General features: G+C 54.1%; 2 protein-coding genes across 4 annotated transcripts in view; one reads left to right on the top strand and one right to left on the bottom strand.

Annotated features, from left to right (window-relative positions):
• Positions 1–1,557, top strand: part of PLEKHJ1 (pleckstrin homology domain containing, family J member 1) — a 2,078-nt gene extending 521 nt beyond the window's left edge. Inside the window, exons 2-5 of one of the 2 annotated variants that reach the window (XM_005858832.2) lie at positions 48–137; positions 925–1,015; positions 1,101–1,164; positions 1,242–1,557. In XM_005858832.2, coding sequence (XP_005858894.1) covers positions 48–137; positions 925–1,015; positions 1,101–1,164; positions 1,242–1,307 — 311 coding nt within the window. In that variant the 3' untranslated portion in view covers positions 1,308–1,557. The remainder of the gene's footprint in view (positions 1–47; positions 138–924; positions 1,016–1,100; positions 1,165–1,241) is intronic. The other variant, XM_014533674.1, reaches the window with a different exon arrangement.
• A 1,166-nt stretch (positions 1,558–2,723) lies between these two features.
• The window catches only part of DOT1L (DOT1-like histone H3K79 methyltransferase), a 50,605-nt gene continuing 29,083 nt past the window's right edge, over positions 2,724–24,245 (bottom strand). For both annotated transcript variants that reach the window (XM_014533669.1, XM_014533670.1), the window contains 16 exons: positions 23,816–23,926; positions 23,299–23,533; positions 22,319–22,432; positions 21,422–21,513; positions 20,876–20,977; positions 20,374–20,511; positions 19,050–19,175; positions 16,560–17,044; positions 16,266–16,401; positions 15,613–15,756; positions 14,005–14,134; positions 12,166–12,743; positions 11,689–11,894; positions 9,693–9,757; positions 8,316–9,251; positions 2,724–7,566 (listed from right to left, as the gene is read on the bottom strand). In XM_014533669.1, the coding sequence (XP_014389155.1) occupies positions 6,977–7,566; positions 8,316–9,251; positions 9,693–9,757; positions 11,689–11,894; positions 12,166–12,743; positions 14,005–14,134; positions 15,613–15,756; positions 16,266–16,401; positions 16,560–17,044; positions 19,050–19,175; positions 20,374–20,511; positions 20,876–20,977; positions 21,422–21,513; positions 22,319–22,432; positions 23,299–23,533; positions 23,816–23,926 (4,188 nt within the window). In that variant the 3' untranslated portion in view covers positions 2,724–6,976. The remainder of the gene's footprint in view (positions 7,567–8,315; positions 9,252–9,692; positions 9,758–11,688; positions 11,895–12,165; positions 12,744–14,004; positions 14,135–15,612; positions 15,757–16,265; positions 16,402–16,559; positions 17,045–19,049; positions 19,176–20,373; positions 20,512–20,875; positions 20,978–21,421; positions 21,514–22,318; positions 22,433–23,298; positions 23,534–23,815; positions 23,927–24,245) is intronic.

The following is a 24,245-nucleotide window of genomic DNA, read 5'->3' on the forward strand; positions in this document are numbered from 1 at the left end:
CGGGCCCCGGGCTGGGGTTGGGGAGCTGGGGTCCCGGGACGGCCCGCCCATCCGGCTCGTCTGCCCCCAGCCCGTCGGAGCTCTCCTGCTGGAGCACTGCAGAGTCGCCCAGGAAGAGCCCAGCGGCTTCTCCATCAGTGAGTGCGGGGGGCGGGGACCCGGCAGGCGGGGACCCGAGCTCCGCTCTGCCCCTCCCCATAGACGAAGTCCGCCGTCCCGGGCAGGGCTGCGCTTCTCCCCTTTGCCACCGCCAAGGCCACCAGGGTTTTCATTTCTGTCGGCGAGCACTGGCCTCTCGGGGTGCCTCTACTGAGAACCGGGGAGCACCGGTTCTCAATGCCCGGCTGGGGACCCTAGAGGATTATCCTGAGTCACCTTGAGAGGATCGAGTCTGCAGGGAAAGGCAGAACTTTTCGTTTTCTGGAGTGGCCTTAACGTACTGTCACAGACTGTGAGGCTTTCTCCCAGTGCTGGAGGGTAGAAGTTCGGGGTTGGGGTGTCTGCAGGACTGGTTCCTTCTGAGGGGGGAACCATGCTCTCCCAATTTCTGGAGGCTGTTGGCAATCTTGTAGAAGTGTCACCCTGATTTCTGCCTCCATAGTCCCGTGGCCTTTTCCCTGCGTGTCTGTGTCCAGATCTCCCTTGTTTATAAGGACACCAATCCCACCCCACTCTAGTGTGTCCTCACCTTAACCAACTACACCTGCAACGACCTTGTACCCAAATAGGCTCTGTTCCCAGGTTCCAGGAGCGAGGTTTTGAACATACTCTTTTGGGGGATACAGCCTCTAGCCTGTGGGAAGCGGTGAGCCCGAGCTGGGTCTAGGGGACAGTTGTGGACAGTGGCAACAGGAGGCTGAGGCCGGTGGCCAGCATGGGTGGTGGTGGGAGTGAGCAGGGACAGATGGGCCCCTTCCTCTGCAGGTTTCATCGAGGACCCGGAAAGGAAGTATCACTTTGAGTGCTACAGCGAAGAGCAGTGTCAAGAGTGGATGGGAGCTCTGCGTAGAGCTAGGTAGGGTGTGGGGTATATCCTGGCCTGGGGGCCTGGGGCAGGGGCAGAGCTGGGCCCTGTGAGCACAGGCCACTTCCTTTCCCAGCTACGAGTTCATGCGCAGGAGCCTCATCTTCTACAGGAACGAGATCCAGAAGATGACTGGCAAGGTGTGCATGGGGCACGGGAAGTGGTGGTGGGGGGAGAGCTCCCCGGCCAGAGCTCATGCTACCCGTCCATCACACAGGACCCCCTGGAACAGTTCGGCATATCGGAGGAGGCCCGGTTCCAGCTGAGTGGCGTGAAGGCATGAATCTGGGGGTTAGGCTTGGGCTCCTCAGCTTGACTCACCGAGGCCTAAAGGAGCCCTCCCTACCTCACCAGGCCAAGCCTGGGTTTCGGAGTGAGGTGTTTCAGTAGCCCCAGGCTGGTGAGGGTGGGCAGAAGCTGTGCCTTGGGACCCATCATACTAGTCCAGCACCTCTCAGTGCCACATGCTGCTGCTAGAGGACGAGCACACACTCCCAGGAGCTGTGCTTGGTTCCTCGGGCTCACCTATCTAGGGCCTGGTGGGCTCCTGAAGCTGGTGCAGCTCTCTTGCCCTGTGCAGGCTGAATGTATGAACCGAGATAATGCTGTGAAGGGCTCGGGAGCCTTGCCTTCTGGGCTGCTGTGAATTCTGCTGAGGGCCAGGGCCCGGCCAACACCTCTGGGCAGAGCTAGAAGCATTTGCCCTCCGGCTGGTGTACTTGTTCTGTTCAAATAAAGGTACCTCTTTTCCACACAGGACAGTGGTGCAGTGATGTCCAGTGAATGCAAAAAGGGACGTGTCCTCCACAGGCTGGTGGAGCTGGTTTCCAAGGGAAGTAGGGTTCCTGGGGGACAAGAGGTTCTCTTTAGACCTGAGGTTCAAGTGCCTGGGAGGAAGGGGTGGGCCATCCAAATTGAGGGGAGGGGACACAGAACCCAGAGCCTAGAACAGCGGTTCTCAACCTGTGGGTCGCTACCCCTTTGGGGGTCGAACGACCCTTTCACAGGGGTCGCCTAAGACCATCGGAAAACACATATATAATTACATATTGTTTTTGTGATTAATCACTATGCTTTAATTATGTTCAATTTGTAACAATGAAAATATATCCTGCATATCAGATATTTACATTACAATTCATAACAGTAGCAAAATTACAGTTATGAAGTAGCAACGAAAATAATTTTATGGTTGGGGGGTCACAACATGAGGAACTGTATTAAAGGGTCGTGGCATTAGGAAGGTTGAGAACCACTGTTTATATATGTGTTTTCTGATGGTCTTAGGTGACCCCTGTGAAAGGGTCGTTTGACCCCCAAAGGGGTGGCAACTCACAGGTTGAGAACCACTGGCCTAGAAAGTCAGGGAGGCTGGGAGCCCAGCCCAAGGGCCCTGAGGGAGAACGGGTGGGTGATGGGACCCTCAGATGGCCTGGGATCCCACCTCCGGTCACAGGCTGATTCTTTGAGTGCAGGCAGGACCTTGCAAAGGGTTTGGTTTTTCATCGAAGTGCCGTCTCTGGTGGGGAGGAGGCCTGACCTAGTCAGATAGGTCTCCCCGAGGTGGGCACTCACTGCCAAAGTCACAACAGCTGCTTTCAGGGGCTGTGGGGCCTCTTCTGGGTGTGACCATTCTCCACACATGGAGCCCTCAAGGTTCTCTAAGGTCTCACCATGTGAGAAATGCCAGCAGACCAGGTTCAAGTGAAAACAAACATTTTATTACAGTCTGGAGATGGAAATCAGAGTACAGTGGGGTTCCCTTAGGAAAAGAGGGTCAAACCAGCAACCCCAAGTGAAACACAGTCTACCAGAAGGACAAAGCAGGGCTGGTCTGAGACACAAGACATAAGCCAGCATGGATGGACCATGGGAATGGGGGTGGGGGCGGGGTGGATGAACAGTCTCCTTCGGACTTTGTGGATAAATAAAAGGGCGAGCGGGTCTTAAATAAATCATTAGTCATAGCTGGAAGGGAAGGAAGGCTGGCTCCTGACCGGAGGGTCTTCAGAGTTAGGTTTTCCTGAGCAAAGCACCCTCATAGCCCTGGGCTTCCCTGAAGTTGCCCGGAGTCAGCAGCACTGGTCTCTGCCCAGAGGAGACTAGAACCTGTCCTCCAGAGGGATGGTTGTTCATGCACCCCGCCCCACTCCTTTGCTGCCCTCCCCACGCCCTCACTGCCAACAGCGGCTGATCAATCTCACAGTCAGGAGGGCTGGAGGGTGCACAGAAAGGAGACCCCAGCGCTTGGGCAGACATGGTTGTATGGGGAACACAGATATAACACGTCAGTAGGAAGTCCTGCACGGTGGCACACAGTTATCACAGAAGTGATGCAGTGTTTACAGGGTTGCTTGATTCCAGACCAGGGACTTGCTACATGCTGCAACTTTGCTACTGCTAACCCTGTAGCTTTTTTAGGGAGCCCTGTGCTGGAGGACGGGATTGCAGGATGTGGGGTGAGCACAGCACCTTCGTGTGCCAAGAGCACAGACCTGGAGGTAAGGGAGCCAGGGCAGCAGTTACAAGACAGCCAGTTATGAGAACCTGTCTAAGCACCATCTACAGCCTGACGATGGCTCTGGGCCAGGCATCACCCCCGTTACACAGGGCTCTACCAGGACGCACCCGAGGAAATTGGGGAGTCAACAGCCAGGCCTGTTCTGCACCCTTTTGGGCCTGTGTTCCACAAGGCCACTGCCCACTCCCCAGAAAAGCTGGCTCCAGCCCTGCCTCCAGTTATCAGGAGTGAGCCCAAGCCAGGCTTGCCACATCAGCCCTCCCAGGCAGGCCACGGGCCCCTGGCAACCACATCTGGAAGGATGGGCTGTGCTGGCCAGACGGGGGAAGGTAGGAACTTGAGGCTTTTCTTGGGTTCCCATGTTCCCTGATGGTGTCATCTCATGGGGACAAGCACCAGAATAGCAGGGCTCTGACTGAACCAATCTAAGCCTGAAGCACCCTCCGCTGGGGGTCCAGGCCCTGCTACCAGCCAGGACCTTTGGCTGATGGCCCTTCCAGAGGACTGAGGGCTTCTGGACACACCCTTTCAGGGAAAATGCACAAACACTGTTCAACTGAGACCCAGGACTGTTAGAGGCTGCAGCACTGGGGGGACCCGATAACCCTGTTGGCAACTTCTAGAAGCATCAGAACAGCTCTCCTGCCTTCATGTGAAGCCGGCCTTTGCCCTCATTGCTCACCCACAGTGCATTCATTCCCAAGCACCAGGGAGGCTGCTCCAGGCGTGGGGGCAGGTGTCAACCCAGCTGTGGCATTAAAGGGCCACGGAGCAGCAATACAGACTGACCAAGGGGATGTGGGCGCTTTGGCCCTGGGCCAATGCCACTTGTATGCACTTGAATAAATAAAAAGGTTTTTCCCCCTCACTTTTTTTTTACATTTACTGTGCATTATACAATCTAAAAATAAATGAAGTCAAGTCTATGAAATTTATAAATTTTCATCACATCTCTATAAAATACTGTCACTCGTCAGCGTGACTCTCTTCTATACAGACATACCAGGCACCCATGGCTAACCTGCCCCATGCCCCGGCCAGTGCCTTGCTTGACTGCGCAAGCCCGAGACAGTACAGACATACAAAGTAAAGCACTTGCTCCCCAGCAGCCCCACATTGGAGTCAAGTACCAGACCTACCCCATGAGCACCACTCACAGCAGCCCTCCTCCGTGCAACATCCAGAGGCCGCCCACTGGCCCTTCCTCACCAAAAGGCGCCATCCCTGGGACCAGGGCTGACAATCTGGCTGGAGCGTTCACAGTGAAGGGGTGGGACAGAGGGCCTTTTCTGAAGGGCATTAAAAACCAAGCGAACCACCCTTGACCAGGAGATAGGCATGCCTTTGGTATGGGAGAGCTTGGGGATGACAGGGCAGGCGCATCAAGGACTGGTTTTGGCGTTGGTCAACCTCGAGTCAGCACCAAGAGAACGTGGAGATGGCAAGGCCTGGCGACGAGATAGCACCGGGCCCGGCTGTTGGAGTCTCTGCTGGCGGGCCAGTCCGTCCGGTCGATATCTTTATATAGATCCTCTCATATATAGTATTTACATTTCTTAATAGGTTGCCTTTATGACTTCGGTGGAATAAGTCAAAATTGTTTATACTTTTTAAAAAACGATAAATATTTTATCTAAAACTATTGACAGTATAAGCTGGAGCCAGGCCCAGCATCTCCCGCAGGTCTGCGCAGCGTGGACTCAGAGCAGAGCCTCGTCCTCGGTCCATCCCGCCATCTGGTCGGCCACCAGCCCTGCAGCCCACCTATCCTTGCACAGGTCTCGAGGTTGAGGTAGAAATCCTAGTTACCTGCAGAGACCGGCGCAGGAGGAAAGGCAGCACAGTGTTAGCATCTCACTGGGAGAAGCCCATACATCCCCAGGCTGGGAACCAAAGCCTATAGACAGATGGATGGACAGAAGGAACTTTGTTGCAAACAACGCCCTGCCATGCCCCTGGTTCAATCAGAGGTGGGAGGTCACCAGCCCAAGGCCTTTCATGGGGCGCTGGGTCCCGGCCTCCTCACCTCCCTGGTCACCACATGCCAGCTCATGGGGAGTGAGCGGGAGGTGTACCTGTGGGCAGCCCCACTGACAGGTCTGCATGCCCCAGCAGTGAGGTCATCACTGTCCAGCCTAGGGAGACCTGTGATGGGCCTGGATAAGATGGAAGGCAGGTGTCCACTGTGGATCAGGACAGGGAGCCTGACACCCAGATGCTTCCTCGTATACATCTTTGACCTCTTCAAGCCAGTGCCTTCTCTGACAGCATGAGGCCACTGTGAGCTGGAGCCACCCTACCTTCCAGACTTTTCCATCGGGACTGAGGCACTACCAGAAGGCCATCAGACTCCTGCAGCCTCATGTCTATTTCCACTTAAACACATGCAGACGGCCAAGGAGAGCAGGCAGACCTCATGCCTGGTCCTCAGTGCCAGTTAACACCTAGCTTGATCCTGGAGTACTCACCCCATAGGCTGTGGACTTGCCCAGAAAGGCCCTTTGCCCTACCAGCAGTGGCTGAGTCAGCTGCTCCAGGGCCCCAGCACCCTCACAGCCAGCAAAGGAGCAGATGGCCTTCCTGCAGGCCTCATAGACACCTTCCTTACCCCATTTCCAAAGTCAGGCCCTTCCTACACTGTTCTCTGACTCCACACTGACATCAAAATCCTTGAGGGCCAGAGGAGCACCAATCACCTGCCCAAGCAGCCCTTCCTGTGGCTGTGCTATGCTCATCCCATTACCCACAGGCCTCTGATGCATGTGGGTTGGGCCTGCACAACCATCATCTTCTGAAGGCCAGCTAAGTACCAGAGGCCTCAAATGCATAAAAATTTCCTAAAACCATGAGGTACATTCAATAAAACAGGCTGAGAGAAGCCTAAGAGTGGGCAAACAGCAACAGTGAGGTTCAGAGCTGCCCCCACGGCCCCACACTGGGGCTTCCTGGGTTCCTGACGACTGCAGACATGCAGCTGGAGGGTGGCAACAAAATGGAGCTGGACTGCACAGCCAGGACCCTGGCCGCATCCACCTCCTTCTGGTCCCCTCCATGCAGGACTTAATGCAGTACTCTGCCTGCCCGGCCTGCAGGGCCTCCCTGATCTGCTATTTCTTTGGCCTGGAGCACTGTGGGACCTGGTGGGAAGGTCCAGTGGGCACCAAGGGATTGGCCACTCCCCTCCTGAGCTCTGTGGTGGTGCACAGGCTGCACTCAGAGGTCAATATACATGGCTGCCACGGTCTCCCTTCCCGCCCTGTGCTTATTTTTTCTTAGCGCCTCTCAGAACTAATGGTCCCAGGCCCCTCTGCAGAGCCCTGTGGGCCTGTCCACTCTCTGTGGAAGAAAGGACAGGTGAGTTTCTTGTATGGGCCACCTGGTTGGGCTCTAGCCTTACCTTACAGAACAGAACGGCTAGCTAACCAAGGTCTTTATCGCGGCTTAACCCCCGCAAGGCGCGCGGCATAAGGAGGCGGCATGCCAAGGGAAACCCACACGGCGGATGGCCCCGTGGAGCTGGCCTGTGGGATCATGGGTGAGGCCTGGGCCAGAGCCAGTCCAGGCAGGGGCTGGTGGTGCACCATGAAGGAGGGGCGGGAAACCTTGTGTGGGAGGGAGGCGAGCTTGATAGATAGAGAGGCGTTAGCAGGAGGCAGAGAGGCGGCAGAGGAGGCAGGTAAGAAAGCTTGGTTAGCCGGGAGGGGCGCAAGATTCTGCAGGAGCACAGGCTCAGAGTTAGCAGGGAGCAGTGCAGGAGCAGGAGGCAAGGCAGCGTTAGGAGGAGGGGGGGGCGCGTGAAGTGCTGGTGGCCCCGCAGGGGGCCGACCCAGGGGCAGAGGAGGCTGGGGTGGGGGCTGCCTGGTCTCCACAGAGGACAGGGCCTGAAAGGAAGAGGCGGGGGTACTGGCCACCGCCTGCATCGGGGTTAAGCTCAGCGTGGTGCTGCGACAAGCAGCCCCGCTGCCGAAACTGGCTCCAAACGGATGAGTGGAGGCGGAAGGCACCGTGTGGTTAAAGATACCTGCAAACAGGAGAGAAAAACTCAGCTTCAACAGGCGGGCATTCTCCAGGCAAGCGAAGAGACACACGCAAAAAAGGGGAAGCAGACAGCAGCCGCAGCTCTGAGTGCACACAGGTGCAGGGACAAAGCAGCAGGCAGCAGGAGTGCAGGTGGCCAGGTGAGACTTACCTGCAGGATGGCCCCATGCCACACCCCCCTCAGCACTCCCTCCTAGGTTCCCAGCTGTGGGCATCTCGCCCACCTGTACCCAGCAAAGAGCCACCTATGCAGGTCTGGGACTGCAGAGGACCCAGCCAGTGGCTCCACTCCACCCGACAAAGAGCCACAGTGCAGTAGGCGCTGTGGTCACTCTCTTGCAATGCCCTGACAGTCCCCAAGGCTGTCAGATCTGATGGTGACCTCCACAGGGAGGCATGAAAGCTCTAGTCACGGCGCCAGCTCTCCTGAAGGTATGAAAGACACTGTCACAACCAGAAAGCCTGACAGGCCAACTCACGCGTGAGTGCTCTGCCCATGTGAGTCATATCTGCATTTTGTGAAAAGGAATGAGGTGGCAGGTGCAAAGTGGACACAAAGGGACACGCGGGCACAGCCTCTCACCCCTTAGGGGGCTCTGGAAGGGAACCTGTAAAGCAGTTGTGATTAAACCCAGTGGTCCAGGAGGCTTCCTTGACGACGTAGTGTCACAGACCCCAGAGCAGGTCCCATGGGACCTGAGAGTCAGACAGGAGAGACGCGCTTCTGCCTACCTCCAACTGCACCACCTGCCACACCGGAGGAAAAGCTGCCCATGGCATGAGAGTTGGTCAGTCTGGTTGCAGCGGATGAGACGTGCACTAGGCCAGCAGCAGCCGGCACAGAGCTGAACAAGGACTGCAGCACAGATGAGCCTAAGTTGGCCTGCAGGGACATGGGGCCCAAGGCAAACTGTGGGCCAGGTGCAAAAGTGCCCAGGAAGGGCCGGTGTGTCTGGGAGGAGGGGGCTGTGCCGCTTGCTGAGGACGCTGCTGTGGTGAGGCCTGGCCCGCTGAGGAGGCCCCCAGGAGGCACGGCAGCGGCAGAAATGAAGAGATTGTGGCCATTTTTGAAATCAGGCTCGCGGTCCCGGCCCTTGCCCACCTTGCCATGTGATGAGGCCTTGTCTGAGGGTGTGCACACGGGCAAGCTGACTTCTCCCTCCCTGCCCTTGACCCCCTCACCCTTCGGGCCACCCAGTCCATCCAGCTGCCTCTTGTTCACAAAGGGGCCAGGCTCCGTGCTGCTCTCCTTACCCCTCGGGGCGGAAAAGCTCAGGGGGGCGCCCAGGCTGGCCACCTCAGGGGCCTTGTGGGAGAGAGAAGCACCATCACTGAAACTGTGTAAACTGAGGTCGGCAGCCAGGCTCCCGCTGAAGGCAAAGCCGTTGGGGGGGTTGCTGATGGGACTCAGCCCGCCAGCCCCCGACAGTGCACCCGGAAAGCTCTTCCTGGGGTGGGTGGCCAGCTTGGCATCAACTGAGCTGAGCTCCTCTAGGGTGGGCCGAAAAGCGAACAGGGAGTTCTGGCTCAGAGCGGAGCTGGCCTGTAGCGGGCTGTCAGTAGCCTTGGCCAGGCCAAGGTCAGCGATGGGTGAGAAGGTGGACTTCCACTTGCTGCTGTTGATGGGCTCGCTGGAGGGCATCGGCTTCCTTCCTACCAGGCTGCCACCTGATGAGGAGAGGCAGGGGCTGAGGCCTGGGTACCTCCAAGGGGTCAAGTGGGACGGGAGCTGTGGTAGAAGGTCTCCGAGCGGGTCGGGAGGAAGCACCATAGCTCAGAATGATGGATGCCCCTTCCACCCAGAAAAGGTTGGTCCTCCATGTGGTTAGGGTGGGACGGACTACAGGAGAAGGTAAAGATGAAAGGAGTGCTTCTGTGGGAGGGCAGGTGGGTGAATGAGTCAACACAAATCAGACTTTGGCCTATTTCACCAGGAAGGAAACAGGTCTGCTGCCCAGGCAACTGAGGATATGGTACCTGGCAGCACCAAGACTGGCCTGTGGTGGGAATGGCCTTTCTAGCACCACTGTGCTCAGGAACGTCTGTGCAGAAAAGACAGGGCATGCCACCTAGCACTGGGGACTCATGCAATGGAGCACTGTTACTCACCATTTTCCAAGGTTTTCGGAGGAGATTTGCTTTCTAAGGAGATAGTTGCAATTTTTCTCTCAATTCTATCAAGAAAAAAAATATGACTGCTTGAAACCCCTGTGCATACTGAGAGCTGTATGTGTTCACTGACTTGCCCAGGGAGGTAGAGCAGCAGCAGACACACAGCTCCCCTGCCCTTGGACCTCCTTCAAGGACCACCCATGGCTGTTATGTCCATGTTGCAGCCCAATTACTGAGGGTTCAACAGCTAAAGAGGAACAGGCATTCCACTTCCCCATATACAGAGACACACACATGTCCCAGATAGAACCATCTCTCAATCTCTTTAAACCCTTGTGTTTGCCATGTCATCTATAGTATGTCATGCATGTGACACATAGGCTGTAGTACACTTCAGCAAGGTGGAATTCATAGCAGCCCCAAATTATAAATGGTGCGCATTCTATGTATCAGTGTATTATGGCCTTCTCCCAAGGACATAGAACTTCCAAATGAATCTGGAAATTGATAAGTTGGATGTGCCTGAGACAAAAGAAGACTACCCAACTGCAATCTTTAAGAACATATATATGTGGAAGAAAAACAAAATAAAATCACTTTGATGAGACACCAAAAACACAGGCAACAAAAAGAAAAAACAGATAAATGGGACTTCGTCAAAATTTAACCCAGGGAGAGAGGGGAAAAGTCATACCATAAGGGATCATGTACCTAGAACAGTGGTTCTCAACCTTCCTAATGCTGCGACCCTTTAATACAGTTCCTCATGTTGTGGTGACCCCAAATTTCACCATTACAAATTGAACATAATTAAAGCATAGTGATTAATCACAAAACAATATGTAATTATATATGTGTTTTCCGATGGTCTTAGGCGACCCCTGTGAAAGGGTCATTCGACTCCCAAAGGGGTCTCGACCCACAGGTTGGCGACCCACAGGTTGAGAACCGCTGATCTAGAATAAAGAACGCTCATAAATCAACAACAGCAAAGTACACCCAATTAAAGGAAGGGCCAAAGACCCTGGACAGACACACACAGACAGCCAACCAGCATATGAGAAGATACTCAACATGACTAGTTGTCAGGCAGATGAAAGTCAGGACCATGGTGAGACACCACTTCACACCCATAAGAAAGGAATTTACATTAAGAACAAAATCAGACAATAACAAGTGCTGGTGAGAATGTGGGGGAACTCGAACCTGAGTGCACAGCTGGTGGAAATGTACAATGGAGTGGCCACTGTGGAAAACAGGATGGCGGTTCCTCAAAAATTAAACATAGAATGACAATGTGACCCAGCAATTCTACTTGGTACGTCCGGTTGGTGTGGCTCAGTGGTTGTGTCAACCTATGAACCAGAGGGTCACAGTTCGTTTCTCCGTCAGGGCGCATGCCCGGGTTGCAGGTGGCATGCAAGAGGTAGCCAATCAATGATTCTCTTATCATTGATGTTTCTCTCTCTCTCTCTTCCTCTCCCTTCCTCTCTGAACTCAATAAAAATATATTTACATATATGACAAATTCTACTTAGTATGAGGTAAATTGAGACAAAAAACATATATGACAGTTCACAGCAGCACCATTCACAATAGCTAAAAACTGGAAGCAACCCCAGTGTCCATGGACAGATAAATGGACAATCAAAATGTGGTCCATCCACACTGGAATATTATTCAGCCTTAAAAAGGAAGGACATTCTGACACTGGCTATGACATGGATGAACCTTGAGGACATTACACTGTTACATATGAGATTCCCAGAGAAGTCAGATTCATAGAGACAGAAAGTAGATGGTGGCTGCCAAGGGCTGGGGGAGGGAGAGAATATGGGGAGTGATTGTTAAGGTCCCCTTTACCCCCCAACTAATGGCAGGTGGAAGCTGCCTGTCCCTGGGTCACACATGACCACAAGGGCCTGTCCTTCAGAACCCTGCTGGTGTACGCCCCTCTCCCAAGGGTGGAGTGCCTGCCCTGCCTGGCCCTCACCTGGTGCTGCCTTGCTCGTCCTCAGAGCCCGGCTCCTCATCTGAGGTCAGTGGGGAGTAGTGGGCTCCATTGGTCTGGCTCAGGGGCTTCTCTTTCTTAAGCACGGGTGGCTGGTCGTTGTCCTGGTAAGGTACAGGGGAGCTCTTCAGGGAGCTCTCAGGGGACGAGATGGCTGTGATTTCCAAAGGTTGGTTAATGTTGTTGACCTGAGGGATCAGCAAGACACAGCACAACTCTGTCAATGGGCTCCCACAGCACCAACCCCAATGGCTTTGCTCTGATCTTCCTGCCTAAGCTACCCCAGGCATGGAGTTCTGGGGAATCGCAAAGCCTGCCAGCTGTTCCTTCCAGCACGGGCTCCTGACCCAGCCCATCTCGGCTAGCCCCGGGAACAAGAGACCCAACGTCCAGATGCCTGCTTGTCTGTACTGGGTGGCCCCACTACCTCCTGCCCCAGACATTTGTTCCTGGCCTCACCATAGAGTTCAGGTTGAGGGGAGACCCTGAAGACTGAGTGAAGAGGCCGGCGACAGATGGCAAGGCCCGGCGCTTGGGGGACACGCCTGAGCTCAGATTGGGGGTCCCCGCTGATGCCCGCTTCCTCCTGCCCCGCTTTCGACTGTCCTGCCCATGGCTCTGACTGCTGTCTCCACGAGCACCCCCAGGCAGAGGGCTGTGCTTGTTGGAAGGTGACTGCTTGGTGCTGCTGGCACCAGCTGAGATGGTGAAGATGATCCTCCTCTTGGCCTCGCTCTCTGGATCTGAGAAGCCAACCTCAGAGGGAAGGTCCCCTTTGCTCGCATCAGGGAGTGGGCCCTGGGCAGCGCCGAGTCGGGGGCTGACGCAGAGCTGGTGCGTGGGCGAGGCTGGACCGGAGTTCCGGGGTTGCACTAGCAGTTGAGGATGCTGTGGGGTGGAGCTGCGGGAGCCCATGGTGGTGAAGAGGCTCCCCGAGCTGGAGGACTCATCGAAGACAGGGGGCTCAACTCCAGGAGCGAGTGGGGCCGGGCTGCCTGCCAGGGCCCCACTGATGGCGACTGAGCCTGCATAGAAGCCTGCCAGGACGAGAAACAGTGTTTCAGGGAAGCCCATCCCAGGAGAGGACGGTGCTGCCCCAGGTGAAACTGGTAAGGACACTAAGCCCTGGAGAAGCACCCTCCATGTCGTGGGTGCGGCCATAGATGGCAGCAAGGGACTAGGCAGGCACCCTTGGGCTGGCGCAAGCACAGGTGAGAGTGCTCAGGCATGGTGAGCTCCTTCCCATGTTTGGATCTGGCATCACTGGAGGCCCTGGAGCCTGTGTACCACTCCCCACCCTGAACCCTCTCTCCGGACCTCCCCTAGAGGCTCAGAAACCCTTGTGACATCCAACTGAGACAGAATTTGTCCTTTGCCCAGAACTCATCATGCTGCCAGCTGCAAAGTGCCCCCCCCATGTTGGAGTAGTGGGATGCAGGGAGCCTAGGGGAAGGACTGCTCTCAGTAATGGCCTCTACATTTTATTTTGTTTTTTAATTTTCAAAAAATTGATTTTTGAGAATGAGGAATGGAGAGAGAGATATTGATTCTTATATGTGCCGACGGGGATCGAACCCACAACCTTGGTGTATGGAGACAACGATCTAATCAACTGAGCTACCTGGCCAGGGCTGAATTTTATGCCTAGAAAAATAATGTCCAAACAGGCCATGGTGTTCACAAAAGTCAGGAAACTACAGCCCAGCCCATGGTCCGGCGTTTTGGCTGCCAACCTTTGCTATAGCAGTTTTACTGGCACATGCCCACCACCTGTCTACGGACTTTCACAACTAGAGTTGAACAGCTGTGACAGAGCCTCTCGGCTTCAGAGCCACAATTCCCCCCACCCTGGGGCCCTGTGTCAACACCTAGATGTGTCAAACATTGGAGCTCTCTGAAGGAGATCAGAATCCAGCTAGAAACTGGGTGGCCCCGGAGCCCACGGTGGTTTGACAAGGACAATGCCACCACACCACCCAGGCTCTAATACAGTCAGACCAAGCACATCCATATCAGGATGCCAGCCAGAGGTTCAGGTAATGCACTGAGGGCCCACCCTAAAGTCCCCGACCCCCAGGTCTCACTGTGCTGCTGCTGTTGCTAAGGAGGACAACAGTCTGGACTCAGCATAGACCCCATGGCTGGGAGGAGGTAAGCTCTGAGCCAGGCATCTCTGAGGGCCTCACTATAGACACTGTTCACACCTTATGCCCCCAGCACAGCCCCTGGAGAGGTGGCAGTGGGCACAGGTGGAAGCTGACCTATGGAGACAGGGCAGGAATAGGAGAAGCACCCTACCTGTGGGCGCCAGGGTGAGGCTTTTGCTCCCAGCAGCGTTGCTCCCAGCACCATGGGCATTAGCACCCATCTGCTTTTCAAGTGTGGACGAGGACTCTCGGGTCTGAGGCACAGGACTGGGGGTGCTTCTCTGTGGAGAGAATGCACTGTCAGCTGAGCTGGGCCCGGCATGTGAATGTCGGGGAGGGGGTCACAGGTCACAGAACATGCTGAGGACATGAAACAGGGAAAATAGCAGGTGTGTGAAAAGCAGCTCGAAGAAGGGAAAGTGACCTGCTCAGGGTGTGAGCACAGTGGGCAGCCACCAGAAGGGTCTGATCAGGGTGGGACAGATGTCTGAGTTGGGTCCTAAAGGATCATTCTGGCTAATGGGCTCAGGGTGGGGATGAAGGGTACAGGGAAAGCAGTGAGGGCTGCAGCTGGAGTTATGATCTGACCCAGCAATTTATCTCCTACGTGCAAGGAGATGAAAACACTGTCTACACAAACCTGTACACACCTGTTCACAGTGGCCAAAAAGTGCAAACAAAAAAATGTCCATTAATAAATGAAACAATACCCAAGTGTGTCCACTCACACACAAGAATATTATTCAGCCACGAAAAGGAGAGAAGCACTGATACTTGCTACAATATGGATGAACCTTGTAAACAGGATGCTCAGTGAGAAACGCTAGACACAAAAAGATCACAGTGTGTGTGATTCTATTTATGTGAAATGTCCAGAACAGGGAGACAGGAAGTGTGGGTTTGTGGTTGTCAGAGTTGGGGATAGGACACACACACAACTATGGATGTGGGTGGGACTTCCTTTGGGGGGGTGACAAAACACTCTGGAACTAGATAAGAGGTGATGGTTGCCAGCCGTGTGAACATACTAAATGTCACTGAAATACACACTTTAGATGGTGAATTGTATGTGGATTATAACTAAAAAAACAAAAACAAGAAAAACCTGCATTATATAGAGAGTCCACAAGCGTGAGGCAAGGGGAATGCAGGTATGCACTGAAGCGGATGCGCTTCAAGCTTCTGCCACATCGGGCAGTTCTATTCCTTCTCCACCCGCACACACCACCATTTACAAAAAAGGATCTGAGATAAAAATGACAAGATGTAAAAAAAAAATTTTTTTAAAAAAGACAAGATGTGCTCTGGTCAATGGCTCAATGGTTAGAGCATCGGCTTGTGCAATGAAGGGTCATGGGTTCAATTTCCAGTCAAGGGTATGTACCTGGGTTGCAGGTTCAATCCTGGTCCCTGTTCAGGGCGTGTGGGAGACAACCAATCGATGTGTCTCTCTCACATGGATGTTTCTCTCTCTCCCGCCCCCCTCCCTCCCTCCCCTTTCTCTAAAAATCAATGGAAAAAATATCCTTGGATGAAGATTAAAACACAACAAAAAAACACACCGTAAGATATTAATGTAATTAAACCTGGATTCTTGGATGCTCTATTTTTCTCAAACTTCAATTGCATGCAATTTAACAAAAAGGGACCAGGTCTTGCGGGGCAAACACCAGACAAAAGTCTCTTCTGCCTGTGCTGATACTTTCGGAGCAACACAGCATTGGACTGCCCCCGCCCCCCGATGGTGCCCACTCACTACCTTCTCGGCACGGTTGGGCAACACCACGCTGGCCAGGGGGATGCTGACGGGCAGCTTGCTGGGCTGCACAGTGCTGAGTGGAATGCTGACGGGTAGGCTGGTGATGGCCTCCCCACTGCTGGCATAGGCGCGCTCCTTCAGACCCTGCAGACACAGCAGACTGCCTGCTGCTGCTGACCTGATAACCCCAGGCCACGACACCACCCGAAGGACACAACTACCCTCCAGCCATGGACGAGGGGGCCGCTGTAGCACAGTCCCCTCATCCCACTAACACCTATCCCTCCAACTCCAACCGCTTCTCCTGACCTTCCAGGCCCCTACCTGTCACACTTTGATCTAATGTTTTTCAAACTTGCCACCTCAACAGAGACAGAGCTGCCCTCTGGCAATGCCACCCTAAGGGGGCGCTACTATCTTGCCACTTTCTTAGTCTTGCTCCTGAAGATGTGAAGCAACGGAGGGTGGGGACCTGACTAACGAAGCCCTATCCCTCCATCTCCACCCCACACTCTCCTGGTTCCACAGCCCTCACCCGGATGCCCTAACAGACACGCTCCAGATACCCTCTGAGCGTCCCCATAGCCTCGGCTCAGGCACAGGTAAGAAGACCTCCACCCCAAGAGTCCCTCCCTCCCAGTGACTGCCTGCACCTTCTCACTGCCTTTTTCTCCTGTCATCTGTAAGGCCACAGGGGATGAGGGCCGTGGGTCCTGAGGACTCAGCTTGATGCCATTGGCGAGGCCCGGGCTCTGGTATGGAAGGCCATTCTCCTTGGCGTGCTCAGTTCTGCAAAGAGACGCACACCGCAGTCACTCTCTGTGGAGACCCAGTGGCTGTGGCTTTGTGTTCAGAGCTGACAGCCTGGGCCTAGCAAACACTTCCAAACTGATGAGCAACCCTCTCAAGACCCCACAACAGCCCAAGGGCGCCAGGGGCAGACTCACCGTGGGTGTAGCTCACCAGCAGGTGTCTTGCCACTGGCAGTGTGGTCCTGGCTCAGGTGGCGTCTCAGCACCAGCTTGGCCGGGGAGAGCCTGGTGTAGTCTGGCAAGGCCAAGCCAGATAGCTTCTCGAGCCGGGGCCGGCCGCTGTGGCTGGGAGTACATGGCACCACCTCCTGGTCCAGTGGAGAGGCCAGGTACTGGGGGGTGTTCTGCTTGGACGAGGGCCGACTCAGTGTGTTACAGAGCTCATAGCTGGCCGCGTGGCCATTCATGGAGAGCTCTGGGCTCATGCTACTGAAGTGGGGCAGGGAGAATTTGGAGCAGTCCAGTTCAAGGTGCAGCCGGCTGGGTTCCGCCTCCAGTTCTCGGCCCAGGCCACCTTTCCCTCGTAGGTGCAGGGACACAGCATCATCAGGCGGCACGCAGGACTTGAGTTGCAGGAGCTCCTGCTGCCGCTGGCTCTTTTCCAGCTCCACGATGCTGATCTGGAAGAGCGAGGGTGTCAGAACCTCAGCTTGCTTGGGGGAGAGGCTCCTGCACACCCATCGAAGGCCCCAGAACAGAGGCCAGCCCAGCCCAACCCAGCAACCCACCAAAGGGGACCATCCCAGGAGGGTGAGAAGGATGCCTACCCAGAGGAACTGCAAGGAGGCAAACTTTGAGTGTAAAGGGGAAGTCTGAGCAGCCAACCACCCAAACCCGGTCAGGGCACTCTGGGTGGACGGATAAAACAGCATGTGAGTGTTAAAAGTGGTTCTGCAGATGTACATCTGCTGAAACTAAAAGACGTCCCCAGGAAAGCAAGGAACAGAGGACTTAGTGCTCTCACAAGCATACATTGGGAAAAACCCTGAAATAGCATTTCCTTCCAGGGGTCAGACACAGGGCTTTTTAAAAATATGTTTTTTTATTGATTTTTAGAGATAGACACATTGATGAGAGAAAAACAGCATTGATCGGCTACCCCCTGCACACCCCCTACTGGGGATTGAGCTCACAGGCCCAGACTTATGCCTGATTGGGGCCTCTTGGTCACTGGGTCAATGCTCAACCGGGAGCCACACCTGCCAGCCACAGGGCACTTTTCTTCTTACACTATGTTTGGGCTTTTTCTCTATATGAAAATGTATCATTACTTCATTACACAGAAGAGCCAGAAACCAAATATATTCCCTGTGAGACTTCTCTTGCAGGTTCACCCATGGAAACAAGGCCTGGCTTTTGTAGCAGTCAGCAAACCTCTTTTTTTGTTCATCCTCACCCAATTTTTTCCATTGATTTTTAAAGAGAGTGGAAGGGAGGGGATGAGACAGAGAGAAACATCAATGTGAGAGACACATTGATTGGTTGCCTCCTGCACTGGGAATGCCTGGGCCCCCTCAAAAGGGGATCGAACCTGCAACCAAAGTATGTGCCTTTGACTGGCACTGAACAGGAGACTTTAGTCCTCGGCTAATGCTCTAACCACTGAGAAAACCAGCTAGAGACAAACCTCTTTCTATGACACACACTGTTGGTGTGGTGGACAAGCAACACCTAGGCCATGTATCACAGGACCTTAAACTGCTCACAGATCTATTTTGGGGACTATATCTTTACAGATATATCCTTAAAATAAATCATGGTGCAGAAAAATTCATTGCAGTTTCATTTAATAATAAACCACTTAAAAGAGCCCCCAGGGTCTGGCGACCGGCAATGCTCCATGTTATGAAGGTGAGCTGAGTAAATGCAGTAGAACCTCGTGTGTATACATGGAGCTTTCATAATGACCAATGCTCATGCCCCACGTCTCTCTTTACTTTCCTCATTGTTACTTGTAAGTTCTGTTCTCAGGAACTCAGCCATGACCTGTGTTATGTTTTCTCCTTCCCCGAACTTTATAGCTGACCTCGATAAACGAGTTACCCTATCAGAAAAAACACAAGCTGCCTGGCTGGTGTAGCTCAGTGGTTGAGCATCGACCTATGAACCAGGAGGTCATTGTTCGATTCCCAGTCAGGGCACATGCCTGGGTTGTGGGCTTGGTCCCCAGTAAGGGGTGTACAGGAGGCAGTTGATCGATGATTCTCTCTTATCACTAATATTTCTATCTCTCTCCCTCTCCCTTCTTCTCTGAAATCAATAATAAAAGTGTATTTAAAAATAGGGGAAAAATGTACAATCTGTTTTGTTTTAATGCGCAAACACAGGTCTGTTCAGTGACTGTGTCAGAAATGCTTCACCAGGAGGCGCTCAGGCACACTTTAGGTTTAGGATCAGATGAGATGCCCTAGGGTAGGTAGAGTGGAGTGTCCACCGGCCCTACTTCTTGTTCCCCTTTAGGCTGATGATGGGGTGTTAGGCTGTTCTTAATGTGATACCAGAACTAGTACACTGTCCTTGGTAGGAGGATGGGTTTGGTGGGTCTGCCAATAGCACTGACCATGTTCCTAACACCATAGTTGAAGCCCCAAGAGGCCAAGGCAACCCCGTTCCTTGCCCCCCTACCTGCAGCTCCAGGCAGTGCCTCTGTTTCTCGGAGATCTGGCTCTTCAGGGCCTGCTTCTCCTTTAGCAGGTTCTCCAGGGACAGTGTGGACCAGTCCAACTTCAGCTCCTCACACCGAGCCTTCAGCTGTGGGGACAAGGCAGTCCCAGCCATGAGCATGTGCGGGCTATAGGGAGGACAGGACGGCCCCCTGGGACCTGCTTCCTGCCCTGACACTGGGCTCTGGGAGGAGACAGGGCAGGTGTCTAGGCAGGTATCCCTGGGGGCCAGTCCCTCTCTCCTTCCTGCTTTTGGAAGGCCAGGCTGCAGAGACAGCCAGAGACCAGGGTTCCCATAAGAAACACCCACAGGAGTATGGTGAGGGGTCTCATGGGATAAAGCAAGGGGACCCATTAGAAGGGGGGCCCCTGCACATCCAGGGGGATCCCAGGAGGAAGGACTGGGAAAGTCCAAGTCCAGGCCCCCTCAAAAGGTCCATCTAGTCCCTGGCCAGTGTGGCTCAGCTGATTGGAGCACCGTCCCATACCCTGAAAGGTGGCGTGTTCGATTCCTGGTCAGGGTGTGTATGGAAGGCAACCGATTAATGCTTCTCTCTCTCTCTCTCTCTTTTTTTTTTTTTTTTTTCCATCTAGTTCCCTGGCCATGTGGCTCAGCTGATTGGAGCACCGTCCCATACCCTGAAAGGTGGCGTGTTCGATTCCTGGTCAGGGTGTGTATGGAAGTCAACTGATTAATGCTTCTCTCTCTCTCTCTTTTTTTTTTTTTATAGCAAAGGTGGAAATTTATTGAACAACAAGTACAGACTCCCACGTGGGGAAGGGAAAAGAATCTGATAGCACAGACAACCTCGGGGGGAGGGGGGAAGAATCCCTAATGCTTCTCTCTTATCTCAATGTTTTTCTCTAAAATCAATGAAAACTATATACTTGGGTGAGGATTAAAAAAAAAAAGTCCCATCTAGTAAAATCATGAGTCTTTGGACGCCCCTGAAAGGAATTTAAGAAGCCACATTCCGGGGCAAGTTCAGCTCATGCTCATGTGCTCTGAGAGCCAAGTAAAGCTGTGCCAGCATTCCTCAAATGAACTAGGTCAGAGCCATGGGGAGGGGCCCTGGTCTCACTCGGACTAAGGCGGTCACGGAAACTCAGGACGATGTGCTGGAGCCCCGGAGGCAACCTCGGGTTATCTGTCTTGGGACACACATCAGCACCTGGGCCTCCAGACCCATCAACTGAGGGACACCTGGCCCTCCCCCTGGTCTGAGGTCTAAGGATTCTGCTCGCTCTGGAATGTGCTGGAACTGCTGTCTTCTCTGGGCACCCACCAGCTGCAGGCTCTGGCTTCTCAGCTCCCTGTTGTCCTTCTCCAGCTGCTCCGTCTGCTCTCGCAGCTGCTGGTTGTGAGCTGAGATCTCTTTCTGAGCTTGGATCAGGTCACTGTAGGTCAGCGCCTTCACTCCCAACTGTGGACACACAACAGCAAGGCTGGGCTTGTAGGGAGGTGCAACCATGGTGGGGAGGGGAAGGGATTGGCTTTCGCCCAGACAAGACCGGGTGGCACTGTACTAGTCATAGACAGGAGAGACTAAGTACAGTCCCCCAGAGAGGGAACAAGGGGGTGACCTCAAGACACAAGCCTGTGCAGGCCCCATGAGGGGCTGCTGGGAGCAGCCTTCTGTCCAGAGCCCGAGTTCTAGACTACCAGAAAAAAATATCTGAAAGGAAACAGTCCTTCTTATCTCAGTTGCCCTGGGCTGTGCCCCCCGCCCAGCCCCTGCCCACCCCTCAATTCTGTACTTGAGTCATCCTGGCCTCAGGTAGCTCTACCTCATCCAGTTTCTGCTGAAAAAGCTTCTTTATTTCTTCTTTCTGGGCCTGGCAGTGACCGAACAGCTGCTGTGCGGCACCCAGCAATCGGGCATTCTTCTCCTGCAGGGGACAGAGGGCTGGTGAGTGAGCCCAGCCCACACCATCTCTTCCCTCAAACAGGCTCAAAGGAGGAGTGCTGATGGGACACTGCCCAGCCCATCTCACTGATAAAGACCACTGTCCATTCCCTGACCTCCGAGAGCTGCCACCTCCCTATGCTCACAGGTGGCAACACATGCATACACCGGGCACGTCGGCTGGTCCTCCATCTGAGACTTTATCGGAAGGTGGTACCAACTCAGTGGCTATTTGAGTTACTAACTGGGGATGACAGACACCTCTCAGCACGGGCAGCAGCAGGCCCTCTGGGCAGGGACAAGGGGACGTAACAGGAAGCAGGGCATGTTCTGGGCGGGGTGGGGTTGTTGGGGGGTGGCAGGCTGGGGGCTTGCCTGGCTCACCCCTCGGCAGAGTGCTGGGAACACAAAAGCAGGCACCCCTCACCTTCTCCTGGTCCAGCAGCTGCTGCAGGCTGGCCTTGTACTGAGGGGTCTTCGTGTATGCCAGGAACTGCAGGTACTGAATCTTGAAGGACTCTAGAACCGGGGACAAGGTCTCAGTACAGAGGCTGGAGGCTGTGTTGGTAGGGGAAGCTTGGGGGCACTCGTTGTCAGATGCTGCTGAAAATCACCTGTCACTGTGCCAGCACCTTTGGCTCCACAATGCCTTGGCATCACCACTCACCTGCACCTATGGCTAGTGTCCCCATGGAGCCCTTTGCAGTTCCTGCCATCACCACGCACATTTTCTTTCTCCCCAAGACTGCGGGTTTCTGTGACCAAATCTCCCAGTTTTCCCAGTAAACACATGCTGTTGAAGTGGGGAAACTGATGGCTCCCACAATTCAAAGGCATTTCCTTCACCCAGTTTTCAAAAGAGATGAGAAGCTTATCGGTCAAGCACCGCAAGGTGAGCAGGTGCCTGCTCCCTCACAGCCCCAGCTTATCCCTGACAGGCTCTTCCCACACTCTAAGAACTATGGGGCTGGGTCATTATGTGGGGCTGTCCTGGGTACTGTGGGGAAGTGAGCAGCATCCCTGTCCCCCACTATATACAGGAGCACCCCCAATATAACCACAGATGTCCCCAGACATGGCCCAGTGTCCCCTGGGGGGCAGAGCTTCAGCCTAAGAAAACCACACAGGTCCTGCTGGCCTAAAAGCCCAGGCACCACCTGGCAGGACTGAGCCTGAGCCCTCGGGACTCTAGTGTGGTCAGCTTGTTGCAGGTATCACAGAGGGCTTGCCAGAGAGGCAGAACCTCGGACCCGCCCCTTCCTCTCAGAGCTGTTAAGTTAGAATCTGCACATGAACCCACAAAATGTTTGCGGCGCCAGCTCACCTAGCAGCTTCTGCAGTGCGGGCGGGGTGGGTGCCAGCAACAGCTGGTCAGGGGGGTGCCGCTGCACGCTGGGAGGTAGCTGATAAAATGGGCTGTGAGGTGACTTGTATGCATCTGCAGGAAACAGCAACATTCACGTGTCAACACTGGAATGCCCTGAGGGAATTCCAGATTGTTCTAGGGAACTTTTCGAGCCTTTTAAGAAAATGTATTTTTATTGATTTCAGAGAGGGAGAGAAAGATAGGAACATCAATGATGAGAAAGATTCATCGATGAGCTCCCTCCTACATACCCCTTACTGGGGATAAAGCCCGCAACCTGAGCATGTACCCTGACCAGGAATTGAACTGTGATTTCCTAGTTCATAGGTCAATGCTCAACCACTGAGCCACACTAGCCAGGCTTTTCCAGCTTTTTAAAAGATAAGACTCGCCCTAACCGGTTTGGCTCAGTGGATAGAGCGTCAGCCTGCGGACTAAAAAGATCCCAGGTTCGATTCCGGTCAAGGGCATGTACCTGGGTTGCGGGCACACCCCTAGTAGGAGGTATGCGGGAGGCAGCTGATCGATGTTTCTCTCTCATCGATGTTTCTAACTCTCTATCCCTCTCCCTTCCTCTCTGTAAAAAGTCAATAAAATATATTTAAAAATAATAATAAAATAAAAGATAAGACTCAACACAGCTCTTACAGTCCAAAGGCATAACCAGATACTGCATCTCAGCAGTTCTAGAAGCTGAGACGAATGCCCTCACAATGTAAGAAATGTCTGTGAGCAGTGCTATTTCTGCCATAGCTGCTGATGTTATCAAAGCCCTGGATGGCAGGATGTGATGGAAAAGCCCCACCAGGATTTGCTCTTGGCAGATTATCTGGGTGGAGTGAGGCCCAGGCGAACCATGAGGACATCATGAGGTGCCCTCTGGAGCATGACCCATACAGCCTGAGCGGCCCTAAGGAGGGCTCTGGGGCCTGGCTCACCTTGTGGTGAGGGCGTCGCCGTCTGGGACACAGTCTGGGCGTGCAGGAGGTCCAGTGCAGTAGGGTTCTTCTTGGGCTTACGCTCAGGGTTCGCAGTGCTCATCTTCTTGGGACGTCCGCGCTTCCGTCCAGCCAGCTTCCGGCCCTTCTTGTTCAGCTTCTTCTTCCGTGCTTTGGAGGGGGATGGCTTCTTGATAGCGGTGGTCGCTGCTTTCTCTTCCTCAGCACCAGAATCCTAGTGAACAGAGGTCATTGAGAGAGCAATGCTCCCACCCCTCTTCCCATTAATAATGAGCCCACAACACAGGCTCTGGGAGAGCAACTGAACAGAGGCACCTGAAACCCAGGAACCCCCTTCCCTCCTCCAGAGCCCAGTGATCAGTCAACCCACATGTGCACTGAGCAGGACCACCTCTCTGGTTGGAAGAGCCCAGCCCCTCTCTCTATAATGAGGGCTGTGCCCATCAATAGCCCTATGGGGCCCCAAGCCCAAGAGAAGGGGTTGGAGGGCACTTACCACAGAGGTGTCCGCAGGCACAGCCGCCTTGCTCTCAGGCACCTTCGTGGGGGTGGTTGTATTACTCTTGTTTTCTCGCTGCTGCCGGCGCCTAGCTGCCTCTTGTTCCTCCTGGAAAACAAGTGTTGGACATGTCCCCCAAAGTGTCAACATGTCCTCCAAAGTGTGGGCATGACCCCAAAGTGCCACCGAGGTGGGCTACCTGGCCCAGCTCTGCTCAGGCCAACTCCTCTGCCTGCTGTACAGAGGAAAGTAAGGCACAGAGGAGCACGTGAACCGTCCCAAGCCTTAGCCAGCCACGAGCCATGTGTGCATCTACTGCCTGGGTGCAGACACCCTAGACCTCTCAGTCAGAAACCGGAGGCTTTCTGACCTGTGTGTGACATGCGCGAGGAAATAAAATCAAAGATAAAAAGGCTCTGGGTGCACA

The sequence above is a fragment of the Myotis brandtii genome, unplaced genomic scaffold, assembly GCF_000412655.1.
Source record: "Myotis brandtii unplaced genomic scaffold, ASM41265v1 scaffold122, whole genome shotgun sequence".
NCBI lineage: Eukaryota > Metazoa > Chordata > Mammalia > Chiroptera > Vespertilionidae > Myotis > Myotis brandtii.